At 36.9% G+C, this 21,171-nt stretch overlaps 1 protein-coding gene across 9 annotated transcripts in view; it reads left to right on the top strand.

Annotated features, from left to right (window-relative positions):
- LOC109068396 (fibroblast growth factor receptor 2-like) overlaps positions 1-21,171 on the top strand; it is a 49,475-nt gene that overhangs the window by 8,959 nt on the left and 19,345 nt on the right. The window contains exons 3-10 of one of the 9 annotated variants that reach the window (XM_042769495.1): positions 3,340-3,606; positions 4,232-4,306; positions 7,808-7,977; positions 9,464-9,587; positions 14,062-14,252; positions 14,501-14,639; positions 17,540-17,736; positions 18,814-18,953. In XM_042769495.1, the coding sequence (XP_042625429.1) occupies positions 3,340-3,606; positions 4,232-4,306; positions 7,808-7,977; positions 9,464-9,587; positions 14,062-14,252; positions 14,501-14,639; positions 17,540-17,736; positions 18,814-18,953 (1,303 nt within the window). Of the gene's footprint in view, positions 1-3,339; positions 3,607-4,231; positions 4,307-7,807; positions 7,978-9,463; positions 9,588-14,061; positions 14,253-14,500; positions 14,640-15,227; positions 15,373-17,539; positions 17,743-18,813; positions 18,954-21,171 lie in introns of all 9 variants that reach the window. The other 8 variants (XM_042769496.1, XM_042769494.1, XM_042769493.1 and 5 more) reach the window with 8 other exon arrangements.

The raw sequence follows: 21,171 nt of genomic DNA, 5'->3' as shown, positions 1-21,171 counted from the left end.
GTTTGTGTAAAACATTTGTTTGGTGTTTTTGCACAATAAAATATTTACTGGTTAAATTGTGTTCATTGAACAGTTTTGAATGTAATTTGAATTGTGATCGGGAACCTCATTATGTTATCAGAAAAAAAAAAAATTTGGAACTGCGCAAAAACTGAAAGCACTGGGCTATATAGTGTGATTAATTAAGATGTTGTTGTTGTTTTTTTGCGGGGGTGGGGGTACATCGCAGGGAATCATGATGCCGGCTCAACATCGTGAGCTCTGACCTTTCCCAAGAAGAAAAATCTGGAATTTTCAGGATGTCAGCAGGTTGTGGATTTGTGGAAGGTCGATGTCTTGTGGATGGCAGGGGGCCGGTTGGCAGGGTGAGAGGTTAAAGGTTAAAGAGCAAATCAGAGGAGCAGGAGCCTAAGGTAGTGTTGATGGTAAAGAACAGATGTACTGGACCTGAAGAATAAAGAGAATGAAAGCATGTCAAATGTTTAAAGAGGTTGAGCTTGCATCAAGTTCCTCTCTGCCAGAACAGGACAAAATTTATTGTGGTGCTGTGAGAAAAGTTTTCTTAACCTTTGAATAATGAAGCTGTTTTTAAATGTCGACAAAGTCATTTGATCAACTAAAACGGATTGAAACTGGCTGGTTTGTCTTTTCTTCGTAGCACAACTGGTGAAACATGATGGTAGCAACATCCAATTTTAATTCTTGAACTGATTAAAAACATTATTTAAAATTAACTTTTAAAACAAAATGAAAGGTCAAATTAAAACAAGCTCTTGAAGTTACACTTTGTCTTCTAAATGCATACATGTATAAACCATGATAATTTGGAATATTTAGTTGGAGAGCTCTTCTGTCTCCTTTTTCTGCATGGCTCTTTATGCTTTCAGCATGCACAGCTTAATCTTTTGCACTGCTTACTTCAACTCCCCATAGCATTTTATCTGTTCACTATTAATATACTAAAAGTTTAGTGAGACTCGATCGTCCACTGGTCATGCTACAGAGTTTCCTAAGTGTGTAAGTAAAAAAACTGATCCACATGTGTTGGCTTTCTAACAGGACTTGAGTGTGAGCAGGCCTTTTTTTTTTTCGCAGTTCGTCTTTAATCGTACAATAGAGGGAAATACGCAGCCAATTACAGTTAAATAACAGTTGGACAAACCGAGGCCTCCGGAAGAGCAAGGCAATGAATACCGGTCATATATATAAAGATATGAGTTTTTTTTATGGGGGCACAGTCGCGAAAGACATAAAGGAAAAGGTAATTGTTTCCGGACTAGTGAAAAAAGGAACAATACAGGAACTAAACGTGTGTAGGGCAACGTGCCTGGGGAGAGAGTTTAGACCTTCAAGCACACTCCAAACCCCTTGAGGACTGAACGCTAGTCATACGACTTTCCCTTCCTGTGGTGTGTAGTTCAATCTGTCATACACATTCACAATAGGACAAGAATGTGCAGGAAGAGAGGTGTGTTACTACGAGAAAGGTTGGGAGTGTCTCTGCACCGCTGATTATTTCTGACAAGTCTCACCATGTTTTTCCATACCTCTCGCTTCATGCTTAGTAAGCTGTTAATCTGTCTTAATTCATAGTTTCTGCCTAGATGCAGTAGGTTGTTGTTTGTACTGTAGAATCATGGGATCTTCTACCGTGTCAGAAGTTTTTTAGTGGTCCTTAAACTTCTCTATTTGTTGTCACAGAAGTGGATCATGGTGTACTGGCCAAATTATTGAGCAATTAGTCCGGGTTTTCACTGAATGTGTTTGTGGTTTGTATTGAATTGATGTGGTATGGGTTTTATCACACAGCTATGTTAATTGCCCAGAAATCTAATATCTGTGCTGGTGTTGCTCAAACTGTATCATACAGATTGTACAGTTACCATCTGTTTTAGCAAGTGTTGATGGCTTTTTGTGAAGGCAGTTTCAACCTCATTTGAGTCATTGTGTATCTGCATCAAGGCAGAGTAGTGTGGTTACTATGCAGTGCAGCGTTTGTCGTCGTTTATCATTCTTCCCATAAGATTAAGTGAATTAAATGGATAGAATAACTTTCCTGAATTCCTCGCTCTTTACTTCTCATTCTGACCTGATTGGGGCATTTGATTTCTGTTCATCTTGGCTTTGCTCTCAATGCAGTCTCAGGTGAATTGAAATGGATATAGTTGGTATGTTTTGCTTTAATGCTTGATCACATATTGCTTCACATAACTAGTGATGAGCTGATTTGGGTTTAGAATTTACTGAACAAATCCGAATTTAATTAAATAAATAATTAAATAAATATCTTAAGAAATAAATTATACATTTGAATATATTTAAAATTATTTATATAATATATATGTAGTAAATATAAGGAAATAAATGAATATCTAAAAACTATATACTGTATATATATATATATATATATATATATAGTAAATATAATATATATATATACATATGCATCAATAAAAGATTAATAAAAAAGACAAATAAATGTAAATTTAATAAAAATAAATAAAAAAAGTCTGAAAAAATAAGTTTTATGGAAATATATTTTATAGTGTGTGTGTGTACAGTATATATATAGTATATATATATATATATATATATATATATATATATATATATATATATATATGCACTATAAAATGTATTTCCATAAAATTTATATATATATATATATATAAGATTACAAGTATGTACTAGAATTTATAATTGACTAGATAAAACATTATACTATAGAACATATTGCAAAGTTAACTAAATATTTTATTCTTACACTTTTTTTTTCTCCTTAATGCTCATACCACCTTATTTCAATCTGAAATCAAGCCTTTGATTTTCCTGTTTTAGGCGCCTTACTTTGAGGCCAGTTGGCATTCCTTATGAGCGTTTGGCTAGCCAATATAGTTATTGTAGAGCATAATTAAAGATAATGGAATAAGCTGGCAATAACGGGCTTAATTCTAATGTGTGAGGTCAAGGTTGAAATGACAGGGAAAGGAAAACCGAAGGCTCTGTTTATGAAATGAACAAATACTGAGCTCTATTTCTCGACTGGCACCTCTTTCATGTCAGCGCACTGCTAATGCCACACTTTTTCCCACTGGTACAGCTGCATGCTTCCAGAAACGCTCTGTATTCACAATTCACAGCTAATGGGATGCTCTGAGGTGTCTGTATTTGGGATATTTTGACTTTTGGGTGAACTGTTCATTTAATTGAAGCCTCTTCTTCACACTCTAGGGATGTTATTTTGGTACAGTGTTCTTCATCTTACACTCTTTCTCTTTCTCTGTGCACCCTGTCACCCCTTTTCTCCTGCCCTCCTCTCTTTTCCCCTTCGCTCTGCAGAGCCTCCAACCAAAACCCAAAACTCTAAGCCCACTCTGTGCTCGGTGCACCCGGGTGAACTGCTCAGGCTCAACTGCCCGCTGCCCGAGGCGGCCGCCATCGTCTGGACCAAAGACGGCTCCTCGCTGGGCCCTGACAACCGCACACTCATAGATCAGGAGTGGCTACAGATCCGCGACGCCACCCCTAAGGACTCGGGCCTGTATGCGTGCAGTGCCGTGGGCTCGCTGGCCAGCGACATGCTTTGCTTCATCGTAAACGTTACAGGTGAGACACTTGTCTACCACAGGAGGCGCCATCTGCTGAACGAAACTTTCATATTCGTAGATGAGTTTTCATCGCTCATCATCATCAATCATTCATCACTCATTTTACAATGCAAGGAAGTGGAAGATGTAGTCTCTAAAATGACTTGTCATGCAGCATTCGGATTTACGTCCTGAGATTTGTTTGTGTTGTTTTTACAACATTTGTTGGCTCTGTAAAAATTAGTATTAAGATTATATTAGTTGATGCTAGCTTATGTCTTACACTTTTTGTCATTGTGTTATACAGACATTTTGTCTGTCTGATTTAACACGTCATGTTAAAATATTTTTGACAGTTTTCTAACTGGCATTTATGGTTGCTCTGGGCAATTGGACACAATCTTATCTCACAGTAATATTAAATGATGCAATATAGTTATTTTTGCTATATATGCTTTTGAAACAATACTTAGAATTTGGACTGCAGTACCCATTTCAGCCACTAGCTGTCAATATTGCATACTGCACCTTTAATGCATCAGAAAGAGCAAATATTTGATTAGTGATTGTCAGTATAGCAGTGAGGTTGTTGTGACGGCAAGAGAAACAGAGCACAGTTATAGTATTCCCGGTACTCTCTGCAGATGCCATCTCATCCGGTGACGATGAGGACGACACGGAGCGATTGGACGATGTCGGGGTGGACGGTGAACAAATGCGTGAGTATTAGGACCGGGGACCAAACACCAGTTGTCACAGAGTACCATGTGAAATGCACTTGTATTTAGATGCAGCATGGTTGCCATACTGTTTTTATATTAGCAAAGTTATTAGTTTTTTTGCTTTGTGACAATTTTTGTTAGTGAAATCACACTCTATTGATAGGACAGGCCTGCAACAGATCCTAAAGTTCAGTAGAATTCCAGCACAGACACATTCCCAGAATTCCAGACCTTCTCTTTCCTTCTTCCTTTGTGTCTTTGTGCTCTCCGTTTCTCAGATCCATGAGGGGCCTGTCTGTAATTTTCCTGCTAAGAGATGTGTTTAGAATTGAGAATAGCAGGGAAAGACCTGAGGTGGAATAGTAAGGAAATATAGAAAAAAAGAGAAATTCAAAAGATGTTAATAATCAGAGTGTTGCAAGGATGACTTGTATTTGTTGGCAAGCCCGGAAGTGAACTGGTTTCCTCAACAAAAAGCCCAGGATTTTTCCATGGGCTTTGAGATTATTGTGGAAAATAAGCAAAAGTTTATGATTCTTACATGTTTTTTCCATCATGATAATCTTTACAAATGAACACAACTTACGTGAGTTTTGAAGCCTAAATACAATGGCCAAAAGCTAAAGTTACTCTATAAATGAACTACACTACAGTCGCACGACTTCATCGTCATCACCTCTACACTTCCAACAATCAGTTTAGTCTTATATAAAATCTACTAGCTGGGAAGTTGAAGTTAGAATAGTTTTTAAGAGTGCGATTATAAACACAACAAAGCTGAGTTCATGAGTTTTCCTGTTGGACATGATGATGTTTAATGTCTCGGACAACCTCTGGAGTCCCATTTAGCCACTTGTTCACCTTTTTCAAGATTTTTTCAAGATGCATAAAAGCTTTAAAAGAGTGGGGTATAACCATTGTGTTATATGTTTTAAAATAAAACACGATATCTTGAGCTTGTATTAACCACAGACCTTATTTCAAAAACCCATTGACTTTGGGACGATGGAATTGTAAGTTCAAAAAGGGCAACTTAGTGGGGAACTTAGTGGAAGTCGTGGCCTAGTGGTTAGAGAGTTTGACTCCTAACCCTAAGGCTGTGGGTTCGAGTCTCGGGCCGGCAATACCATGACTGAGGTGCCCTTGAGCAAGGCACTGAACCCCCAACTGCTCCCCGGGCGCCGCAGAATAATTGGTGCCCACTGCTCTGGGTGTGTGTTCATGGTGTGTGTGTGTGTGTGTGTGTGTGTGTGTGTGTGTTCACTGCTGTGTGTGTGCACTTTGGATGGGTTAAATGCAGAGCACGAATTCTGAGTATGGGTCACCATACTTGGCTGTATGTCACATCACTTTTTTGACTTTTATTTCCAGTTTCAGGACTCATTTCTTCAGCAATATATGTTTAACACTAATCACTTCACATTTTTAAGAACTTTATGTGCAAGAGAAGCCGTGACAGGTGAGGAAAGGATATTGACTGCATTTCCACTGTTGAAATGAGCATCATACCCAACAAAATCTGTTTTGAGTTGTTCAAAACAAAATATTAAAGAGAGTTGTTGGAAAGAGGGGTGGAGCGAGGTCTTCCAGCTAATGGGCTCTGGTTTGGATCTGCACCAACACTTTTCTGTGTATGCTTTGGAGGTCTGGCCTTTGGCCGCGTACGAGTGGAGTTGAGGTGGGTGTGGGGGGATTGGGATGGAGGGGTGTTTAGCATTGTGCTTGGGGTGGTTTTCGGGCTCAGTGGGTTGGATTTCTGCCCAGTTGAACCACTCAGAACTCTTTGATATTTCTGTGCAAAGGGGCCTCAACAACAGCAGTCTCAAAAACATCAATTTTTCCCCCTCTCATGAGAAAGTGTCCTTTATTTTTGAGAGTTTTTGCCTGCATATGAGGTGTGCTGGAGTAGACAACACTGGGATTGTTTAAAGTCTAAAGGTCTGGTTTGCATGTTTTGTTTTTTTTCTTTCTCTGCTTAATATGATGGAATTGGCTGCTGGGATGTTTCAGTGTTTCTGTTTACTGACCGATTGTTTTTGCAGATACCAGTGGTGTTTGTTGATAGTCCCAGAGTTTTTAAAGAAAAATGTCAATAAAGGTTCAATGGTCAGTCCATCTTTCACTGGAGGTCACCTGTTTTGGGGTTGCCCAGGACATCCGACCCTACTGCCCCAGTGTCTGAGGGTCATTCCCATCTTTGTTTTCTCAAAAGGTGTCTGGCTTGCAGACATGTTGTCTGCTGTCCTTCGGGGCGTTGAGGTCAAAGAGAATGATCGTTATGAAAGAATTCCCACAAGATGAGATGAAAAAGTTGGGTGGTGAGGAAAGAAAACAGACAGACAGATAGATGTTGAAGAAAAGGGTTGAGCTGAAAACCAATTAGCATGCCTTCACGCTGAAGGGAAGATGTCTGTTTACACGTCTGATATTGAGTCGTTTGCAACCTTCCGGTTAGCATGTCGGTCGAACAAAAGAAATTGGATGTGATGGTCCAGTTCCTTCTTGGCAAGCCGCTGTGCTTTTGGACTGACTTGTTTTATCCTCCTTTTCTCTTGTGTGTTTTCAGAGCAAACGGGAATATGTTTTTATTTAAGCCGCTCACTGTGAGTTGCAGGGTTCCATTAAGCAGATGGGCGGTGCAGTCATGCAGTGCTGCGAGTGTGAATAACTGTTTCAATTTGCATCCGTGGTCATGCCTTCCTGTTTCCCCTTGCTGAGTTTCAGGCGGGCGCCTGCTTTCTGTCTCTTGGCAATGATGCATTTCTTTTGGGATATTGGGATTGAATCAGAAAGGACCTCACCTCAGATTGATTTGCCATTTCATTGCATTTTTTGTGTGTCATTGAATCAGTGTCATTTTGGCATTATTTGTGTGCTATTTGTTTTTTATTTTAATTTTAGTTTAAGTAATTTTGTTATGTGCTTTTTAATTTTTATTAGTGTGTGTGTGTGTGTGTGTGTGTGTTTGCATATATATATTATATATATATATATATATATATATATATATATATATATATATATATATATATATATATATATGTATGTATATATATATATATGTATATATATAGATTGTATATATATTATATATATATATATGTTGCATTCATTTCAGTTGCTGCCTTTATTGATTAAGCAGTTGCACAAGGTCATGTTGCAATTTTGATTTTGAATTGATTTGTTATATGACCCTAATGCTGATCTTCAGAGCTCCAGGGAGCTAAAAACAAACTGATTCATCTTCAGTCTACTGAACAATCCAATCCGTTTTTCCATAAACATAGATATAGAAAACACACTGTAGATGTCAGGGACTGATATATGAACTGCTGAAAGTTTGCATAGAGGTTTTATGTGATGAATATCAAAGCTCCATGTAATCTTAAAAGCTTTGACACATCAAAGAAATATATATATATAGTGCAATGCAAGTGTGTGATTCTTGTTGATGTTTGGAAGATGCAAATAGTTGTAATTGCTTCTTCTTTCCTGCAGTGGCGCCATATTGGACCTCGCCGGATAAGATGGAGAAGAAGCTGCATGCCGTCCCCGCGGCCAACACTGTGAAGTTTCGGTGTGCGGCGGCGGGAAATCCCAAGCCTGAAATGCGCTGGCTGAAAAACGGAAAACCCTTCAGACAGGAGGATCGCATGGGCGGTTACAAGGTAAGAGATCTTCACTAATGCTGGATGAGTAATGAAGCTCATCATGGTAAATTTAAAAAAAAAATTTGAAAGCAAAATACGTACATTTAAGTATTTTTTTTTTATACATGCAAATTTACATGAGTCAGAATTGTTAGCACGAAACAGCTGGTGAAGCACTGACTCTTGGTTAAAGTGTAATAGATGTGCGTAACGACTGGCCGATGTACCCCGATCAGTGTCTGTTTGCACTTCCTTCTCTGAAAACACAGCTGATCCACACAGAAGGTCACTAATGATTGAGCTGCTCACGCTCGATTGATACAAGCCAGTGTCTGACTACAGGACCAAGAACTCGTTCATTCCATAATCCATAATTACAGTAGTTACATACAAACTTAGATAGATTTTTAATAACAAAAATAACTTTTAAAATATATGCTTCTTAAACATAAAGAAATTAATATTTTACTATCACTGACATGCTTTTATAGTTTTTGTAAATATTTTGAATTAGATTTAATTTTTTAATAGTTTCTGCATTCATGTTAATCTTTATTTTTAAGTTATGTTGTGTTTTTGTCATTTTAGTAGTTATAGCTTTTATTTTTTTCATATAGTTTTTACAAATTTTATTTCAGTTTAAGTTTTAGTTAATTTAATACATCAAGATAAAAAAAACAAATTATGATTAATGTTGCCTATTTGAAAAAAAAGTTTGTTTTATTTGTTTTATTTTATTTCAATTAACGTGTTTTATGTTTTATATTTTAAAGAAAATTTATTTTAATGATTTTAGTGGTAGTTAACTATAATAACCCTGATTATTATTGCATTTTTAGAATATACAAAGCAAATCTTCATGAATATAATCTCCACCTTCTGCCTAGAGTGCAGGTTTTAGTCAAAATAAGATCTAAAATTCAAATCATGTTTATTTTTATAGCGCTTTTCACGATGCAGATCATTGCAAAGCAGTTTTACAGAAAATTCAAGTTTCTACATTATATTTAGTATAACTAATGTTTATATTTATAGGGATTTTTTCTATGATGATTGTTTTAATGGATAACGTGCCTCAGGTGGGTGAACCCTTATTTTGTGGTCATTTGAAGGGTCTCAAGAGGCCGAGGGTTGAGGAGTGAAAGTTTACGTGGGATGCATTCCTGCGGTGGGGGCGGGAGATCGCTTGTCTGTCGGCACGGCGATATTAGTTTTCCCATGGTGCTCTTGCTCAAAAAACCCTAGTCTTCTGGGACAATTTCTCTCTCTCTTGTTTGTTCTGTCAGATTTGCCCTTCATTTTGAAAGACGTCACACACTGGTGTGAAATTGAGGATGTTGGACGTTGGAGTTTTGTTTGAGATGAATTCTGGAATAGCAAAAACAACCACCTGTGTTTGGTTATACGATTCGCAAACTGGGAACGCTGCATAAACAAGTGACTAAACATTTCCGAATGTGTTCTGTTGTACTAAATTTTATTTTATTTTTTTTGCTCTGCTCAGCTCCGACTCCAGCACTGGACTCTAATCATGGAGAGCGTGGTTCCCTCTGATAAAGGAAACTACACCTGCGTGGTGGAGAACGCCTACGGATCCATCAATCACACCTACACGCTGGATGTAGTAGGTAAGTCCTGTTTACCTGTGTTTAGATACTTGTTTTTCCTAACAGGCTGGTTTGGACACTGGTAAACAGGGCATATAAGACTGCTGTGGGTATCTTTGGGTGGACAGCATAGCAAATGAAGCGTGTGAGGGAGCATATATTAAAAACAAAAATAGAGCAGGGATTTACATAGTGATTGATCTATATATTGGCCAGGCCAATAAGACAGATGAGGTTTGTCCATTGTGAGAATATAGACATTAGCCGATAAGCATACCTGATTAGCAGACCGATTGCTATGTTAAGAAGGCTGCCTTTATTTGATCAAAAATGACAGTAATATTGCAAAATATTATTACAATTTTCACAATATATTTCACAACAATTATATTTTGAAATGTAATTTGTTCATGTGATGCAAAGCTGAATTTTCAGCATCATTACTCCAGTCTTCAGCGTCACATGATCCTTCAGAAATCATTAATATGCTGATTTATGCTCAAGAAACATTTCTTATTATTATCAATGTTAAAGACAATCTTTAAAGTGACTTTACTGTCACTTTTGAGCCATTTTAATGCATCATTGCTAAACTAAAATATTTATCTAGTTGTAAAATCATTGCCAGCCATTAAAAATAAGTGATGGTTGACCACTTATTTTATCTTACATATGTCATGGAAGATATATTTCAAGTCTTCTAAATCAATGGTGTTGTCAATGGTGTGAACGTGTCTATCATGCAGCTTTAAAAGACTTGGAAGGCTTCATTTTCATTTTTTAGTGTGAACTGTCTCTTTAGTTCACAGCTGTCTGCACTAGTTTATTTTTTAGTAGACCTGCCCCATCTAAAGCTAGGAAACCAAGCTGTATTTTTGCATGTACGCGCCCATGAACATGCAGACATGCCAGACTCACACACACATATACATGCTCCCTATTTAGGGCCCCTGTTCTGGGTTAAGTAAAAGCAGTCTTTCAGAAAGTCTCTGTTTTTCTTTTCAGTTTTATTGCAAGGCCGTAAAGCCCTTTTGTGTCTGGCTCAGTCTAATACTCTCATCAGAGAAAGTAGGAGAGAAAAGAGGCAGAGGATAGAGGGATAATGCTTTTGTTTTTCACTTTAATGTAAGACTATCCTACCTGGGAATGACAAGATGATATAAAGGAGGTCGGAAGAGAGAAAACGTTTTCCCTGTGCCGGAATTGGAGTCTTGCTGACCCTTCAAACAGGTCAATGAAAGTTGCGCCAGCCTGAACTGGCCTGCATTTCAAAGCTGGATTAAGTACAAAGCGCTGACACTTAAAAGAGCCAAAAAGAGACTAATTATCGCTGTTTATTGTGGATGTCAGCCAGATTCCAGAAACTTCTACTGTAGATCGCTTCCAACAATAGCTTCTTCTACCAATTTGTGCACATATTACATAAATATTTGAGTTTAGGACTCCTAGTCACCATCCACTTCCACTCACGGTTTGCTGGCATTAGAGTTTGGCAGTAAATCACATTTTAAGTCATAGTAACAGTATATATAATAATATAGTGGTTTTTGCTAAAAGATCAATAAGTTCTTTCTCATCTTGACTTGTTTGGTACACATATTTTTGTATTACCTCATGCTTTTCGTCAATTTTGTTAATATGTAAATAATATAAAGTACTTCTTTGCACTGATAGCCATGTAAACACATCTTCTGCATTATAAACCATACAGCAAAAACTCTATTGATAAATGTTTAAACCATCACACCTAGTTTGCACAGTAACTTCACAGTAAGTTCATCTCCACCCTTGTTTTCTCTCTCAACCAATCCCGTGCCACAACCCCATCAGCTCCTCCCTGACTGTTTTGACGTGACGTGACGTGACGTGACATTCAGCCAAGTATGGTGACCCATACTCAGAATTCGTGCTCTGCATTTAACCCATCCGAAGTGCACACACACAGAGCAGTGACCACACACACTGTGAACACACCCCACCCGGAGCAGTGGGCAGCCATTTTTTATGCTGCGGCGCCCGGGGAGCAGTTGTGGGTTCGATGCCTTGCTCAAGGGCACCTAAGTCATGGTATTGAAGGTGGAGAGAGAACTGTACATGCACTCCCCCCACCCACAATTCCTGCCGGCCCGAGACTCGAACTCACAACGAGTCTCGGGCCGGCAGGAATTGTGGGTGGGGGGAGTGCATGTACAGTTGATCCACGTATGCTAAGTCAGAGGTTTATCCAGAGTCTTGCGTCAGGATGCAAGATCAGTCAAGATCAGCGAGTGATTTTCTTTTGCTCTTTGATGAACATTAATGGCACAAATGACAACAGGAGTATTAGGCTGCTGTCACTTTAAGACATTAAGCACAGATCCAATATAACTGCTAAACATGCATTTTCAGTCTAAAATGCTGCTTGCGTTCACTTAAGACAAAACCAGTTGTGTTTACAAGGATATTTGGATGTAATTCGGTGTATTTGTCTGTTCAAGTGCAAGACGATGTGAAAGAAAGCGTTCAAATTCAGTATTCACACATTATATGAGGCTGCTTTTTGGGCGTGTGCTTTGGAGAAAATGTGCACAAATGCCAAATTGAATCTTTTTGTGCTTGAATGGTTAAAAATCTAAATAAAATACACACACATGAATCGATAAGTGTAATAAAAATCGCTTGTCGAATCAAATCCACTAGCATTGGAAATTTGGAACCAGTTCTCGATAGCCAACCCTAAACACAATCAATCTGAAACACTTGCTAGCGTCTCCAAAGGAAGACTTTCTGTCTGACTTGGAGATTTTGTAAGGTTTAGATCTTTGTGTGTCAGCAAAGTTTGTCTCTGTACCTTTATGTTTCTCATCTGTTCTTCTTCATCTGTCTGTCTTTTCTTTTCACTGCCCATCTGTTGGGCATCCTTTATCCTCTGCATCCCTTGACCCCTCTTTCTGCAACCCCTCTTTCTTTTGCACTGTCTTTCTGCTTTGCACCATTGTTTCGAGCTTTTCTTGTGCCCCCTCTTGCGCCTCTCAGTCCTAAATCCTCTTACATCCCCCACAAACCTCCGCTGCTTGTCTGTGAAGGTCGACCTCTCCACATCTCCTGTGTGACATCATGCTTGTGTGTCTGTGTATGTCGGGGTAACCAGGAGACGTGTCAGAATTACAGGGTGAGAGTAATGTTGTGTTGTTAAGACAATGAGGTGTGTGTTTGTAATATGGTTTAGACTGTTTAGTTTGTCATTTTTCTTCTTCTTTTTCTTTGGAAAACTTGATGCTTGATGTAGTTTTTACTGTATCCAAATCAGGCTTATTGTAGTTAACTAAACCTACAGCCATTAAAAATAAATACATTAATAATTAAATTGTTACTTGAAATAAAATAAACATAACCTGAAATAAAATAAAATATTAAAAATCTTTCCTTTCCTTTCCTTTCCTTTCCTTTCCTTTCCTTTCCTTTCCTTTCCTTTCCTTTCCTTTCCTTTCCTTTCCTTTCCTTTCCTTGCCAAGCTAGTGTAACTTGATGTACCAAAGCATCTAAAACTAAACTGTAATAAAAATTAATAAAAAACTATATATGCATATTTTAAAAACAAAAACTAATAAAACTTATAAAGACACAACCAGATTACTAAAACTTGAACTAAAATTAAAATAAAAACATATTAAAGTAAAAAAAAAAAAATCTAACTATTAATAAAAAATAAAATGTTACTAAAATAACACAAAAAAAAGTGAGTGTTCTTATACACATTTTTTTTTTTTTTTTTTTATTATAGGTAACTTTACTTACAAAGTTGATGTGTGCTAGCTACTCAAAACGAGTTTGCTTATTATTTGGCTTTTGGAAAACAAAAGTCACTGCATTCTTTTTTTGTAAGATCCTTTTTAAGGGGAAAAAGGAAATGAAACGTGAAGGTCCCTGATACGCCAACGCTGCCGGAACTGCAGCTGATATATGGTGGACACTGTACATCTGTCTTATTTTTTCTTTCTTGTTAACTTTCTTCATCTGTGTTTGTTCAGTCCTTATCAGCAGAGATAACGCACAGTCTCTGTTTTGTGAAGTCTTAACAGCAGCCTAATAGGACAGTAGGGTGATGATGCTGACGTATAGCTTCACTGTCTTACCATGCAGATTGGGCTGGTTTCCACAAAAAAAAAGGAAGCAGCACATCTGTTTTCAACATTGATAAGAAATGTGCAGCAAATCAGCATATTAGAATGATTTATGAAGGATCACTGAAGACTGGAATAATGATGCTGAAAATTCAGCTTTGCATCACAGGAATAAATAGCATTTTAAAATAAATTAAAATAGAAAACAGTTATTTTAAATTGCAATAATATTTCATAATATTTTCGATCTTTCTGTATTTTTGTTCAAACAAATGCAGTCTTGGTGAGCATATTACTTCATTTAAAAACATTTAAAAAACATACCGACCCAAATGGTAGCTTCCTTGGTAAATATTAATATACTAATGTTCATTCTTCTTCCTTTCTATCAGAACGCTCTCCTCACCGGCCCATTCTCCAGGCAGGCCTGCCGGCCAACGTCACAGTGCAAGTCGGAGAGGACGCTAAGTTCGTCTGTAAAGTTTACAGTGATGCTCAACCTCACATCCAGTGGCTGCAGCACATTATGAAGAACGGCAGCCGTTACGGTCCTGATGGGCTCCCTTACGTCAGGGTGTTGAAGGTATTAGGCTATTTAGGCTTCCGTTTTCCATATATTCTGTCCTTTCCTTGTGGGGAACAGGAATGTTTCGATGCAGCTGATTTCTTTTAGAAAGAATGAGAAGATACTCAAACACTTTATTCTTGCAGGAGATATTCTTATGCCATTTAAATGAGCGGTGCTCCTTTTTCTGCTCTACTAAAAGAGTACAAGAGATTATAACAGGCTCCCATATGTGTGTTTTTGTCCCTTGTTATGGCGCCCCCTAGCGCTCGGGCATAAACAGCTCGGACGTGGAAGTACTCGTGCTCACCAACGTCACGGAAGAAGACTCTGGTGAATATACGTGCCGAGTGTCCAATTATATCGGTCAGGTCAGCCAGTCCGGTTGGCTCACTGTCCTACCAGGTAAAAAACAAGAACGAGGCCTTCAGCGTCCCCTGCCCCTCTGCTGGTGTTTTGGGTTGTTTTTTTGTCGTCGTGGTGATCATGGGATTTTCGCTGAGCTGTTATGGTGTGGTCTGGTGTTTTTCTTATTTTTTGGTGGATCTTTCCTGGTCCCCAATCAGCCATGGAAACAAGCCTTTGGTCTGTCCTTGCCACTGTCTTTCTGTTCTGTTCTGTGTCAAGTCTCCCTCCTACTTTTTCCTCTTTCATTTATCGCTTTACTACGGTTCTTTCTTGGCGAAAAGGCAGCGGCTTGTTTTCTATGATCTTCACTTGTGTTTGCATGAACCCTTGAGGATCCGGTGGGTTCACCTGTGTTGGTACAAAGGTTTCGGCCTTCATTTTTTCCCCCTGCCCTTCCTATTTGACGATCCTCTCTCCTGAAGTGGAACATCTACCATCTCTGTAATGCGTAGATGAGAAATACAATATTGAACATCTCCTTTTCTCTTCTTGGTATCATGGGTCTGATTTGTTTCTTTTCTTTCTTTCTTTCTATCTCCCTTCCATCTTCCTCTTCTCCTTTGTTTCCTCCTTTGTTTCTCTCAGACGGCAGGTGTGAACACTACGGACAAAGAGATCGAGGTGCTCTACCTGCCTAATGTAACTTTCCAGGATGCGGGCGAGTATACGTGCTTGGCGGGTAACTCTATTGGGATCTCCTATCACACTGCTTGGTTGACGGTGCTTCCAGGTATACACTCGTCCTCTACTGCTTCTTCTACACTTCCATTAAGTCAAAGCTACATTGGTTGACATCGTACCAATGGGCAATGAGAGGGAACAAGAGGCACTTGGGACTGTTACTTTAGTATATTTGGTAATATTTCACAAAGAAAAACAATTCAGCGGACTGAAATTAAATGTATTTTTCCTAACAGCATTGTTAATATTTTGAATTAAATTTCATTTTTTAGATTTTCTGTTTCTATTTTAACTTTATTTAATTTAAAATCTAAAAATTAAAATTTAATTCAAAATATTAACAATGCTGTTAGGAAAAATAATTTTTTGGAGCTGTAATTTCAGTCCGCTGAATTGTTTTTCTTTGTATATATATCCATACATACATACATTCAATTAATAGGTTTATTTTGGTTTAAGTGACAATTTTTTTTTTTTTTTTAATGGTTTTAGTTTTAGTTAACAATAAAAACCTTGGTACTCATTTTCCCTCAAATTTTTGATTCTTTATTGTTGGACGTTTACTTTTTACTTTTTTGCATTATAATGAATTTGTTCATCAAATGTAAGAGTTATGAAATAACATTTTGGGCAGAAAATGTCTAAAATTGCACCCAAGTGTCTCGAGATCCCTGCTATTTTCAATTTTCTCTTCCCAACTAACATTTTATTGGTTGATTGTTTGGAAAGACATGTTTTGATGGAATAGTTTGTCTAAAATAACAATTCTGTCATTATTAGTCACCATCATGATGTTTAAAGTATGACTGACTTTCTTCTGTGGAACAGCAAATGAAAAAAACACCCAGTTCTATATGAAAGAATTTATGAAACTGTGAATGAAAGACATGGGGAACATGTTCTGTAGTCTGTTCTTAGCACAATACTATCGTATGACTTGGAATATATCGCACGAGTCATATGAATTGCCTTATTTTGAAGCTTGACGCTGGTCACCATATGGTTCTGTTGGATGAAAAAGAGCAGTTTCACTGATGAAAGAAAGTCAGATGGGTTTAAAATGACATGAGGGTGATGATGATAAAATGTTGATGAACTATTCCTATATGATTCAAAGTCTTTTTCCATTTCAGCTCTAATAACTGCTTTGTTCTCTAAAGAAAGTTTCAAGATTTGCTCACTTTCTCACATGCTGGACTTTCTTAGTTATTAGAGCCACTTCACAACCTCAGTGTCTGTGCCTGTGTGTGTTTTTGAGTGTGATTTAGGACTAGATATATATATATATATTTAATTAGGACAGGTTTAAATGAATATTAGTGAATTTAGTATAGTTTTATGAACACAAAGGCTATATTCATCGTGCACAAGACATGCTAAATGCAACAGTATGCACCTTACTGCATTTTAATAAGAGTCCATTTCCTGACAAGGAAACAGATGCAATCTTTGACCGCAAATGGCACCACTTACTGGTCTGCGGTGAGACTAGTGTGTGTGTGTGTGTGTGTGTGTGTGTGTGTGTGTGTGTGTGTGTGTCAATCGTATCCATGAAGTGTGCATTTCTGAAGCACCTCAAGTGTCAGGAAGTACTTTAATGCTGTGGTCGTATGTAAACCATTTTGTGAGCGTGAGTATGTTTGCAGGGCCATTGAGTGTCAGGAAATATGCTATGATGGAAAGAAAGATCACCAAGGAGATCTCTTTAATATCTCAGTTCAAATCGAGGCTTAAGTCTCAGATTTTTCTTTGAAGACACCAGAAATATCACGTGTCTTAATACGAACTCCAGATTTTGAACTGCTCTTCAAAATCATTTTATAGCTTACTTAAATGAAACATTTTCTGAGCTAAGGAAGAGCAATATTAAATAAAATCTCCATCTGACTGGTCAGACTGTCTTTATTAGTTATTTATTGCTACAGCCTTGGAAGGAGAGCAGTTTGTAGAACATTTAATAGTTTGAGAATAGTTTTACGTCAAAGATGTGTGTGTGTGTTTGATTCATCTTGTAATTCTTTTGACACCTTCACCTTTTTCTCTTCTGTTTTGGTATCACTGATGGAACATCTTTCTCTGAAACCTTAATGTCCTTCATAACCATCTTAAAACTGTGCTGTCTTCAACATTAAGGTTTCTAGTGCAGTATTCCTCGGCTGGATGACTCTCTTCACTTCTTTGTCTGATTCTTTTCTATTCTTCTCGTTACTCTACAGTAGAGCTGGACACCATCGAGAAGGAGTACCCTCCGGACTATGTGGAGATCGCCATCTACTGCATAGGTGTCTTTCTCATCGCCTGTATGGTGGTGATAGTGGTGGTTTGTCGAATGAGGACTTCGGCTAAGAAGCCTGATTTCGGGAGTCAGCCGGCAGTGCATAAGCTGACCAAACAGATCCCTCTGCGGCGCCAGGTAACAGAAAGTAGATAAAGAGTTCTAGAAATCTTATACACACATACACTTACACTACCACAAGAATGATTTGTCTCGAAGTGTATCATTAGTAGGAGTTTCCAATGCAGATTTATGTATAGTGATTCAAACCAGCTTCAACTTGTCATGGACATTTAAGCTATAGACATAAATGTTTCTTTAAATAATGTGATCATGATTTTTTTTTAAATGTAATATTTAAATTTCTTTTTAGATGTACTAATTCATAATATTTCAATATCATATATTGTATAAAGATAATTGAGAAGATAATGACATAATTTAATGACTTTTTATATTTATATTTTATATATGATGATTTATTTTATTGTATACATTTTATATAAAATGATATTATACATAATTATATCTTTAAAAATAATCTCAAGTATTGGTATAACATGTTGACATATATTAAAATGTATTTTATGTATTATATAAAGACAATCAAGATAATTGAGACGATAATTATATAAATGACTTATATTTATAGTTTATATGATTATGATGATTTTATATGATTTATATGATCATATGTCATGCTGATTTATAGTGTATATTTTATTTATATATATATATATATATATATATATATATATATATATATATATATATAATGAATGACAAAAACAAAAAGTTTGTTGATTTAAATTTAGTACAGCAGTGCCTTTGTATAACATTATAGATGTTGTAATTTTTTTAATAACATGTTAAGTCTTTTTGTTGAGAAGTTGAAGGTATGCTATATGGTGGTAAGTTGGAAACATTCTTTGAAACCATTACATTTTCACAAAATTGACAAAACCTAAATGAACTGCATGGCTTCAATAAATCCTGATACCTTGCCTTAGATTATGTGCTATTTTTTGTATCATATAAGTCACAGCTTACTGTTTCTCTAATGTTAAGCTGCTCAATGGGGAGGAAATGATGGTTACACATTGACACACACACACACACACACACACACACACACACACACACACATAGGTGTTAATAGTGTATGGTGCTGTCTCCAAGACCCAGGTGATCAGCCATCCGTCTTTCCTCTTGCAGGTGTCGTCTGACTCCAGCTCCTCCATGAGCTCTAGCACGCCATTGGTCAGGATCACCACTCGCCGTAGCTCCGCCCACGACGACCCCATTCCAGAATATGACCTTCCTGAGGACCCGCGCTGGGAGTTCTCCAGAGACAAGTGAGCATCCTTGTGTTTCACTTTTTATACATTTACAAGACTCCGACAAACTGAATTTAAAGCTAATCTTCAAATTCACCTGGTTCAAAAAGGTCACATACACACTCGGGCTGAATTAGGTCGTCAGTTCACCTTTTAGTGCTTAATTCTGTTCTGTACACAGAGTTCGGTTTTACGAGAGTGACAAATGCATTCTACAGCAACTAGTTATTAATGATGTATTTAAACGCGTATCAGAGTTGTGTCTTTTCAGAATGCAATAAATCACAGTGTATGTTTTGACTCATTAGTGTTGCCAGATCTTGCTAGAAAAAAGCTGCAAACAAAAACAAGCCCATAATAAACTCAAATCCAAACGCGTTATCTTGGGAATTAGCCGCATAGCAAAATATAGCAATTTGCCGTCTTTATTAACTCCATAAACTGGATCGCTTTATGAGCCGAGCCCAAACAACAAGCCCAAAGACGCTTAATTATAAGTGGACATGGCAACCCGTCAACCTTCCAAACATAAACAAAACCTGACGGTGGTTTAGTTAAATTCACAGATCAAAACGAGTCGTTGGTTGGTGTTGTATAGCGTACTGATGTTATCAAGTACGCTGCTGTCTGCAGAATTACCAGACTTGCGTTGTCCCGTCCACGGGAGATCACACTCCCGAGACAAACTCGCAAAGTCGCAAAGAAACGTGCGTAGACCTACGTCACCAGACTATTTGCCTAATCTTCACGGTACTTAAGACCGTGGTGGAAACGTAGAAAGCAACAGGTCTGGGGGGAAAATAGTTCCTGGGGAAAAAGGTTCCTGGTACAATTGTTCCGGGTAATTTTGGTGGAAACGCGGCATGTGTTTGATAATTAGAATGTGATTTGTGTGGTGGGAATGTAGTTTCAGTCATTCATAACACAACACAGGCCTCTGTTGGTTAGCTTTATTATTCTTAGAGAAACCAAACACACATTTTTCTCAGATACAAGTGGCTACCAGATAACTTTCTGTCAGCATCACGCGTTCTCTTCTGACACTGTGACCTCGGCTGATCGTGTGACTAACGAGAGAAACTCAGACTCTCAGATTAATGTTTAATTGCGTGCTTAATATTTAAGAAATGCTTCCGGTATCATTTGGAGATTTACAATGGATCCACTATCATGGTGTTGCCAAAACCGTACAAATTCCTAATTAATGACCTGTTTAAGTAATCTGTAACAAAAAGGGTGGTTAAGAAGGAGCCTGTTTGTACTTTGATTGTCTCAGGGATGATTTGTAAGCAGTTTAACATGCCAGTATTCAACTCCAAACTCTAACCAAGACTTTATTTATAAAATTAATGGTTGAAACGCAACGAGTACAGGTGGAGTTGCTCAGTTTTTGCAGGATTAAGCTGTTCATGATTTAGTGGATGACAGTCCTTACATGCTCACAACTAATGGCCAGTAATGCTCATTCTATAGGTGAAGGAAAGCACTATTTTATGTATTTTTTAACTTCACACCCACTAAAGGAATTGTTGCCTTTGGGCAGACAAGCTAAGACGTGTATTTTTTGAGGAACGCAAGACATATGGAAGGAAAGATTTTGTTGGAAACCATTCCAACAAAAAAATTATTAAATCAGTAACATTATCAATATTGCCCAATATTATCTTTCTCTCTTTTTGTAAATGTTCTACTATTAAAATTAGATAATATTCATATTTCAATTCAAATAGTAAACTGTTATTCAAGTTTCAAAAATACTATACAGTAGTTTTTGAAAATCAGTCATATATACATACATATATATATATATATATATATATATATATATATATATATACATATATATTATATACACATTTTAATTTTTTTTTTATTATATATAGTATATTTGAAATAACTGTATTTTTTTCTGTACATAATATTTTGTTAACTGATTTTACTGGAAGCATATAAAATCTAGAACTCTTTTAAAAAAATCAGTCTTATATGTATATTTTTAAGTTAATGTTATCATATAGAATATATAATATAATAAATAATTATGTATTTACACTGTACATAATATTTTAGTAAGCTTTACTGGAAATATCAATTCTAGATTTTTCAAAATCAATTTTTAACATTTTTTAAAACAGTAAACTATTTATTATAAATTATATATATATATATATATATATATATATATATATATATATATATATATATATTAATTTATAATAATTATATAATTATAAAT

The sequence above is a fragment of the Cyprinus carpio genome, chromosome A13 (genome assembly GCF_018340385.1).
Source record: "Cyprinus carpio isolate SPL01 chromosome A13, ASM1834038v1, whole genome shotgun sequence".
Classification (NCBI taxonomy): domain Eukaryota; kingdom Metazoa; phylum Chordata; class Actinopteri; order Cypriniformes; family Cyprinidae; genus Cyprinus; species Cyprinus carpio.
This window is presented reverse-complemented; position numbering and strand designations above follow the sequence as displayed.